The 10,011-nt window shown below is 34.8% G+C and overlaps 1 protein-coding gene across 1 annotated transcript in view; it reads right to left on the bottom strand.

The window, feature by feature from the left end:
- Nucleotides 1-5,263: 5,263 nt before the first annotated feature.
- Nucleotides 5,264-10,011, bottom strand: part of TRPC4 (transient receptor potential cation channel subfamily C member 4) — a 208,835-nt gene continuing 204,087 nt past the window's right edge. Inside the window, exon 11 of the mRNA XM_059144454.1 lies at nucleotides 5,264-9,179. Within this exon, the coding sequence (XP_059000437.1) occupies nucleotides 8,457-9,179 (723 nt within the window). The 3' untranslated portion in view covers nucleotides 5,264-8,456. The remainder of the gene's footprint in view (nucleotides 9,180-10,011) is intronic.

The raw sequence follows: 10,011 nt of genomic DNA, 5'->3' as shown, positions 1-10,011 counted from the left end.
TAAGCCTCTGCCTTCGGCTCAGGTCATGATCTCAGGGTCCTGGGATCAAGTCCTGCATTGGGCTCCCTGCTCAGCGGGGAGCCTGCTTCCCTCTCTCTGCCTGCCTCTCTGTCTACTGTGATCTCTCTCTGTCAAATAAATAAATAAAATCTTTAAAAAAAATTACTTTGTTTTTGGTTCATATATATTCTCATGTAGTTATAATTTTATTATTCTAATGTTATTATTTACACCAATTAAAGACCCAAAATAATATTCTTATTGTTATTAGTAGTAGTATTTTGTTGTGCACTGTTAAAACCAAAAAGGACCATTTAAACAAATGATTGGTCATTTTAATGGTACCTAAATATTAGCTTCAAATTTAGTAATTACTCTTCAGAAATAGGAGGGTGAGATCATAGTACAGGAATACTAGGTTTTTTTCAAATAGCAATTGGATTTCAGGAAGAAGTGTTCATTTGAAATTTTTTTTTTCATTTCTGACTTTCAGTCCCAAAATAGCAGCATTTCTTATTCTTTATTGCTTCTCCATCAGATTCAGGAAGTTGGAAGAAACATAAAGGAATTGAAATATATTATTTTTTCTTTATTTTTTTTAAGCTTCAGAAAATCGATCCTGCTGTAATATTTGGATGACTAAGTCAGTGTTTTCTCCTAAGAATGATTTATCTTCTTTCTTGTCACCCAGTTTTAGTATTACCTGTATGTATGCCTGTCACCAGTCCTCCTCATTCTCTTTCTATATTATATGAAATCCTATTCCTCAAGATGAATTTCTTCTGTAAATCTGTATATATACTAAGGGACTTAGAAAAGAAGATAGGAAAAATAAATATAGATAAATATAAAACATAATGGTATAAAACTTAGGAGAAAAAAAAAGGAGAGAGTTTTCATGATCCAGGCCTAGATAATTCTTTGAATTGTTATAAAACAAAGTTGAAAAATTGGATTTAATCAAAAATTTTAAATTTTGCTCTGCAAAAAGACCCTTATTAAGAGGACAAAAAGATGAGAGAAAACATTTGCAAAACACATATCTGACAAAAGACTAGTGTCTAGAATTTAAAAAAAAATAATCTCAAAACATTAAACACACATATAATAATCTAATTAACATTTAAAAACACACATATAATAATCTAATTAGAAAATGTGCAAAAGATATGAACAGAAATTTCACTATCATATAGATGACAAGCACAAAAGGTGTTCAACATCACTTAGTCTTCAGGGAAATGCAAATTAAAACCCCAATGAAGTATAATTACACAATGATCAGAATGAATAAAATAAAAATTGGTGACTATACCAAACACTAGCAAAAGTTCAGAGAAATTGACTCACTCATACATTGCTGGTGAGTATATAAAGTAATACAACCACACTGGGATACAGGCTGGCCATTTGTGTGTGTGTGTGTGTGTTTTATAAAACTAAGCATGCGGGGTGCCTGAATGGCTCAGTGGGTTAAAGCCTTTGCCTTAGGCTCAGGTCATGATTCCAGGGGCCTGGGATCAAGCCCTGCATTGGGCTTTCTGTTCAGCGGGGAGCCTGCTTCCTCCTCTCTCTCTGCCTGCCTCTCTGCCTACTTGTGATCTCTGTCTGTCAAATAAATAAAGTCTTAAAAAACAAACAAACAAACAAACAAACAAACAAACTAAGCATACAACTACCGTACCGCCCAAGAATTACAGTCTTGGTCACAGAAAAAACTGTACATGAATGTTCATTGTAGCTTTATTTGTAGTAGCCAAAGATTGGGAACAACCAAAATATCCTTCAGTGAGTGTAGTGTTGAATTAGGTAAATTCATATCATGGAATAGGACTCTGCAATAAGAAATGAACAAACTGTTGATAGATGGAACAAATTGGATGAGTCTGCAGAGAATTATATTGAGTGAAAAATGCTAATCCATAAAGGTTACATACTGTATGATTCTACTTGTCTAGCAATGTTATAATGATACAATTATAAAAATGGAGGACAAACTAATGGTTTTCAGGAGTTTGCAATTGGGAAGTGTTAGGAGATGGATGTGGTTTGAAAAGGGACAATACCAGGGATACTTGTGGCAATAGAAATGCTCTGTATGTGACTATGATTGTAGATACACAAAGCTATACATGGGGTAAAATTTTGTAGAACTAAATACACACAAGACCACCTACACAGGTATAAGGAAAACTGCAGAAATCTGAAAGAGATCAGTCAATATTCTGCAATTTTGTATTGTAGCCTTAAAACATGTTTGTTTCCATTGGGGGAAAAATAGTAACTGGTATGTGAATATCCTTATATTATTTCTTACAACTGCATATGAATCTATAATGATCTCAAGATTTAAAAAAAAAAAAAAAACTGAATAAAAAAAAACCCAGAGGAAATAACTATTCAGTTAATGGTTTTTGGTGCCTTTATTTGTTCTACATTTCTACATTCCTCTTTGGTACTTCTAAGTTTAGGAAGGTAATATAACATAGTTCAGTATTATAGAGATAGATGGACATTTCCATCCAGAAGTTTCAAATATCAGCAGATAAGATGGAAATGAGTGCAATCAATGCTGGATTTGCAGTTCCTTTATAGCAGGTATGTGAAAATACCAGTTTCCAGCTTTCCCATAGACCACCAGGGCATTTTGCATTCTGACTGTTGAAGTAACGCATTAAGTTATTTCCTGGGAGTAAATTAAACCTTTAACTATATTGACACCCTGAAAGAAAGTCAGTGCAGATAACCTCTTATTCCCAGAGTGGGGAAACCTGGCTTGTTATCTGCAGGCTCCGGAAATGAAAATCTTTAAGAAAAAAGACATTGGGTAAAACAATTAGATGTAAGGGAAACCATAAAAACAGATCACTTACAATTAATTAAAAGTCTGGATTTAAGAAAATTCTTTAAAGTAATAAAATTTTGGTCCAGTTATGATCTAAGGTTGGAGGAACAGGATTTGCTAATGTTGGGAAAGAGAAATATTAAGTCTTAAATACCTAAAAGAAATCCCAAATGGCTAAGGTCTTGTGTGTGTGAAAAGATGATGCTGGCCCATGAAGTGGGGCCACTTTTTGAAGGTCATACTATGGACTCTTTACTTAATCACAAGAAAAATAGCTCTACAAGATAGTAAACAGAAGATAAAAATGAGCATATTGGCCTTTGAGAAAGACGTTGTCTCTCAAATACTCCTCAAAACCTTATGGTTGACCCAATAATGTTTTAGCAACAGGGTATGAATAGATTTCAATAGATAAAAACAATTAACGAATTTTTTTGAGTGGGTTCAAATAACTCTGCTATATCAAATAGCTCTAGAAAAGTCTTCTATGATACCCTATTAGATAAAAAACAAACAAGCCACTAAATTATAGATGTAGTATAAATTCCATTCTTGATAAAAATAATAACAACCCATAACCTATACATATATTTATGTATTTATTTATATTATAAATTATATATTAATATATTATTATATGTGTATTTTATAATATGTATTAATATATTTGCAAAGGCAAGGAAAAACATGAAAAACAGCAAATTATTAGCAGTGATTCCATTAGGAGACTGGGAATCAAGGAGAGACAGCAAATTTTAATTGAATGAAAACAATATTTTTGAGTAGTTGAGTACATGTTTCACCTATGAAATTCAAATGGTAGAAATACATGAACTGAGTGAAACAAATAGAGATGCTCCAGAGCACCACTGTCCAGTAGAAATGTACTGCAAGTTCCAAACGCGAGTCACATGTGTGTTTTAGAAATTTTCTAGTAGTTGCATCAAAAAATTAAAAGAACCATGAAACTAATTTAATTCATATATTTTAACCCAATGCATCCAAAATACTATCAACATGTAACCAATGTAAATATTAATGAGATATTTTGCTTTGTTTTCATACTAAGTCCTTAAAATCCAGTGTGTGTTTTACACTTATAGACATTTCAGGTGTTTAGTAGCCATATGTCTCTAGTAGCCACCGCATTGGACAGTGCAGCTCTGGAGGAAGCTGATGGTTTTCCTACTGGTAAATTTCACCGGCAGAGACAACTTCACTCTGCCAACTCAGTGACAGCATGACCCTGTTAGGCCCTAGTCTCATCGTCTCAATCTCATGTTAGCTTCATATTTTCCAGCTCTTATCATTTTTCATTTGAGAAGGTTTAATTTTATTTCAGACATTTTATTATTACAAGACTGTGTATAGAATTATCACAGAACCTATAGTTGAAGTGAAGATGATGAACTTACCATTTCTTAGAAAATGGTAAGATGCCAGCTTTTTGAAAAAATCCATGAACACAATTTTGTAGGAAGAAAAAGGTAGTATCTTCCGAATTGAGCTGTGGAAAGTTTGAATGAATATAAATACTTTCTACTGAAGGAGAAAGCAAAGAAGACAAAATTTTTAAAAAAAATTAATTTTAGTCGAGACATTTATGACCTGTTATCTCATCTGAATATCTACATGAAGAGTTTTTCTTTAAGCTCCAACTCAACCACTGAGTAGCAGGGTAAATTTGGATAATTGCCAGAAATGCCCTGAACCTTAGTTTCTCCATTTATCTCTCTGGAGAACTTATTTAATATATTCCAAAATATTTTCTAAAGTCATGTGATAACATTAATCAAACAAAGTTCATTGTAATAGATTGTGAAATAATTAGAATAATATATTTGAAATTGAATTTAAGGGGATTTATAGAAGGCAATTTCTAAATGTAAATTACAGGGAGGTCTGAATTTTGTAGAATATAAGACAAAGAAAAATTGTAATAAAGCTAAACTGAAGAAAATAATTTTCCAGATAAATTCTGCTTTTTAAATTCAGCTTTTTAAAAATTTAAGTCATTGTAAACCTATTGATAGGGTCACACAGACGGTTTTTGCTTAGCTGATTTTTAAGGGTTCTTTCTAAACTCTTCTACTACAAACACAATTCATGATAACTAAGAATGGACAGATTTCAGGGCTTGATGCCTACTCTTCAACCAAAAGTCATAGGACTGGACAGTCATTCACTCCACTAAATCCCAGAATTGGTAAGGATTACTAATATTAGAAGAGTGCATTTTTATATCACTGGTTATTCCTTCTATACTAATTGGGAAATTGACTGCTTCTTTGAGAATAATATGAGATTTTTCCTTTCTTTACACCTCAAAGGTTATCAAAGATATTTCATTGTTTGGATTTGTGTGTTCAATTGCTAAAGTATGTTGAGTTGCTATCTAGGTCAAGGCAAGAAAATGGGTATGCTTTTGCAATATTTTAATTACCAGCTGATAAATAAATTATCTAATTTAAGAAAATTTGATATACAAATATCCAACTTATGAAATAGTTACATTCCGAGGATGATTATCACTTTGAAAAATAATTCATCATTTTACAAAATAATTCACTACCATTTTTTTCTTTTTTTACATAGCCAGTTTCCCTACTGAAGTTGATACAGAATTATTTACACAGATATTTTCAGAAATACATCTGTTGCAAATGGTGAAGTGCATCTTCATAGCATTTTCTCTTGTAAATGGGTTTTCCAAAATAGGTGATAAATGAAGTGCTATTCTATTAAAGTTAAACTGAATTTTTTAGACATTCTTCCACCTAACCCTGGCAATAAATAAGTAAAGATTAGCAACAAATAACAAGGTCAAAATGATGTGAAACATAGGAACGTATTTATACAAATGAAGGTGCAATGTCAAACCTCTCTTTGGTGTTTAGGAATTTATGTTAATAGAAATATGAATGGAAATGAAAAGAGACCCCAAATTACTCATTTAAAGACCTCAAAAAACATCATCCCTCTATTTTGCAATCTGCTGTTTATGTTTTCTTATTCTTTCCCTACTCTTCATCTTCATTAATGCTACTTAATATCACCTTCTATTCAGAACAATGTTCAATTCTAGGACATATTATACTAACAATATCTGATATTTTGTTTAAACTTATAAACGCATCTGTCAGTGACATCTGAGGGTTGTTAAAAACCATCATTTTCAGAACATGAGAAGGAGGGGTTTACTGGCTCCAAGTAAATCTCTCTGCTATCACCATGTTTCCCTGTAAAATATCAGCACCCTAATCCCTGATAGAAATAAATCCCTGGGAACATATTTTGTTGTTGTTGCTTTTATTGTCAGTGGTGGTATTTGAAGGAACAGAGGACATTTGAAATTAAATTCTGGAAATTATGTATAATGATGATGTATATGATTTTTACTTTAGAAATAACAGTATTAATAACAAAAGCAGCAAAATAGAATCATTGGAAAACACCGCAAATATTGAGAATAGGTCTGTGTTCCCTTACTACCGAATGTCTGTCTGACTTAGAACAGTTTGGGTGTTTTGTTATCCCCAGGGCTTATTGTGAGTCCTAACATATTTGAGATAAATGTGCACTTGAGGCAGTAAGAACAGGCATTAGCCCTATTGTTTCTCCAAACCTACCAGACCCATTTCCCTATCCTGAAGACAAAACCAGATTTAGGAAAGAGTAGTATCTCAGTGCCTCTGGGTTGTAGCTTATTTGAAAACTGAAATCTAGTACTTCCAGTTGAATTCTGATATCTCCTACCAAATATGTATTTTAAATCTACTAACTTCTATAATACGATTGAGTCTAAAGAAATCACATGTATCTTTAATTTTTTGCGCTCCTCTTGCTTTACAAGAGGGAACACAGATTTATGGAATTTACCAAGCTCTTTCTCTCTCGTAATACATCCTTTCAGAAGCAGCAACAGTAACCCCTATAAGTGGACATTTTTGCTTGGTCTGTTTATGTTCTGAGAGGGAGTACATATTGTAATTAAGGGTATGGCCCTGGAGGACCCATCATAGCTCCATCATTAGCTGTGCACCTTTACCCAGTTAGTGCTTGCCTCGCTTTCATCATCTATAAAGTGGGGATAAGAATAGGAGCTCCTTCAGTGAGTAGTTGTTGTGAGTAGTACATAGATGTTGATTCTTGCACTGCGTATAGGACAGTGGATGGCACTGTTACTGATGTTATTCCTTATTTTCCATGTATGGTAATCAGAAACTATGCAATTTGGGGTCAATGCTAAATCATGTACAATTTGTCTAGTCCATGGAGGGAGTTTCTGAAGTAAAACGAACTCAGCATTTTTCTAATGATTTGAAATACATGTTAATTGTATGCGGTCGGTGAAGGAACTTCTGTTTCCATGGTGGCTTCTATAGACACAAGTTATATAACTTAAACTTTATGAAGTCTCCAGTGCCTTTTTATATCAGGTAAAAATACTTTGTTTTTAGTGATTCGTGAATGAGTGTAATATAATCTAGATTACCTTTAAAACAATAGAAAAAATAAGTAATTAAGAATATTGTCCCTCTGGGGAAAGCTTTACATTTGTATCTACTGCTAAAATTAATAATGATTTTGGGTGAGTTTAATTTTAAAGAAATATATACCAGCCACTGGGAGAAAGATGAGGAAACCATGAGGATTTTGTACTTCTTTTGAATTCATGACAATGTCACACTGATTGAAAATACAATTTAACTTTACTTAGATTTAGAGTTTAGAATGAATTTATTTTCATCTGGATATTATGAGAATGAAATCATTTTGCTTTGTTTAAGGTGCATTAACTATTCTAATTTACTGTTATTCTTTTCTAGCACTGAGAAGTTTTGCCATGTTTTGAAATTCTGTTATTCATAAAGCCTGGTATTTATAATGACTAGCAATTGAACTCAAAAAAGGTCATTAAAAAAAACTTGAAATAAAACTTTTGTCTTGACAAAATCTCATTAAAAATCATCAATTGTCAGTACTTATGAAGACAAATATTTATTTTACTTACTGAAAGGAAAAATTGGGCCATCAAAAACTCCAAAGTACACCTGACTTCCGTTTTAAGAGGGAGTTTAATCCTGACTCCATGAGTAGAGGGCTTGCTTACTTTAATTTGTGCTATGAGAAATAATTTGGTAATATTTGTGTATTAAAGCCACACTATAAGGCTGTCTGAAAAGTCCTTGATGAGTAACCATCTCTGAAGACCCTAAAAAATTACGAAAAAGCTCGAATAGTTCAGCTACATTGTTTTTTGCATATAAAAATATCTATCATAGGAGTCAACTACCACATGAATAAGTTGCGTTTGTTTTAGTTGAAAAAGAGAGCTAAAAATTTCCTGTGGATTATTGCAACAGTACAAGAATACACGGTGCATTTATTAACGACAACCAAAAACATGGGTAAAACAAATTGTGAAAGCAAAAGCTGGTTACAAAACCAGGGTTTCTGATCGCCTTTGCCTCAGTTAAACATGTTACGCATTACTATGCCACAGTTGATAAATGATATAAAGTGTTAGTTAGCTTTTGCTAATTCTCCCCCTCCCCAGAGCACTAGGGAAAATATCTATATGCATGACCAACGCTTCCTCCTTCAAGTGTCACAATCTGGTGGTCACGTAATCCTCATGGCTGGCTGTGTCGGTGAGGTTTCCGTCATAGTCTATGCTAGAGTCTTCTTCCTTCTCATGCTTCTCCTTTGGTATGATTGGGACGGTGTCCTCCACCACCACCTTCTCCGACTTGAAGGAACACACTCTCTTGCCCACCTGTAAGCCTAGGGAGTCCGTATTCCGTTCTCGGTGGTCTACTAATATACACTGTTCACTGAGACCCGGGATGTTCAAGTCCCCCCGGGAAGCCAACCCTCGAGATTCCAGTTGAATACTCCTCTCCATTGGTCTTTCGGCCTGTTGACGAGTGACCTCTTCTGAAACAGAGAAGATTTGGTTTGCATTTTGCTCAGCAGCGTTCTGTTTGGATCGTCTGTGAAATAACCCGAAGTTTTTGATATCGGTCACAAAATTCACTTTTCTCTGCTTCTCCCTGGGGGGCTCCTGCATCACCAGGGCCGAGCCGTTGCTTATGTTGTGTCGTTCGGAGGCAATGGCAGCGGATCGCGGGTGGATCAGCGTGGTTAAGTCGAAGAGGCTGAAGTTCTTTCGCTTGTCCCTGCCGCTGCCCTCGTTATCGCTCTTCTCATCCGAGTCGGCCGAATTGGAGGACTCCTTCGTGGCCTGAGCCGCCTGTACTGTGGACAGTTTGCTACCTCGTAGCAACCCCAGGACTTCAAAGCGGAAACTGGAAATGTCTTGTTTTAGTTCCTAGGTGGGATGTAAAATGATGAAATTAGCTTAGGACCGAAACAAATAGACCTCAGGAACCATCATGAGCGCGCTTCGCACAGGGTTCTGTTGTGTTTTCACTCATTTTTAAGAGCGAGGATTCCGCTCTGCTGCGATTGTCTCCCTGGTACTGGAGTCATTTGGGTTCCTGCTAATTTCCCGGTTGGAGTTCTGTAGTAATGTGGAGACTCCCTGAGCTCATGCAAAAAGAAACAAGGGTATGTTGGATTTCTGGGGGCCTGCAGCTTCAAACGCTTCCTCTCCAAAAGCTTCATCTGCTTTCAAGGCACCTCTGTTCTCTCAGGGATGCATTTTTTAAAAAGATTTTTAATATTAGCACATTTTTTTTTTTGTCCCAAAGGCTATCTAAAACAAAATACTTACAGTGCTGCTGCCCTTCTACGAGCTGACAGTTACCTTCAATAGTTTGCCACCTTGGAGCTGAATTTATCTCAGCATCTGGGTGAGCTACTAAATCTCACGAATTGCTTCAAATCAGATAACATGTCTTAGATTCATCCTTTACTTTTAATTTTTTTTTTTTTTTTTTTTTTTTTTTGGACAACTGAATTCTCAATAGTCCTAATCTTTTCAGACAACTGAATGCTCAGCCCTAACCTGACTGTGGCCTTCCTGGTGGCCTCCTGCCTCCAGCCAATCTCCCAACACACCATGAATCATTCAACTACAAAATTTGGATGTTGTGGCAGCAAAGAATATTTCGGATCCTGGACAACTTCCAACCTGTGCTTTACATTTTGCAGTTCATCAACCTTTTTACCAAAGCAGCTGCTTATCTCTATTCTCTTGT

The sequence above is a fragment of the Mustela lutreola genome, chromosome 13 (genome assembly GCF_030435805.1).
Source record: "Mustela lutreola isolate mMusLut2 chromosome 13, mMusLut2.pri, whole genome shotgun sequence".
Classification (NCBI taxonomy): Eukaryota; Metazoa; Chordata; class Mammalia; order Carnivora; family Mustelidae; genus Mustela; species Mustela lutreola.
Note: the sequence above shows the minus strand (reverse complement) of the source record. Positions and strands in the feature narration are given on the sequence as shown.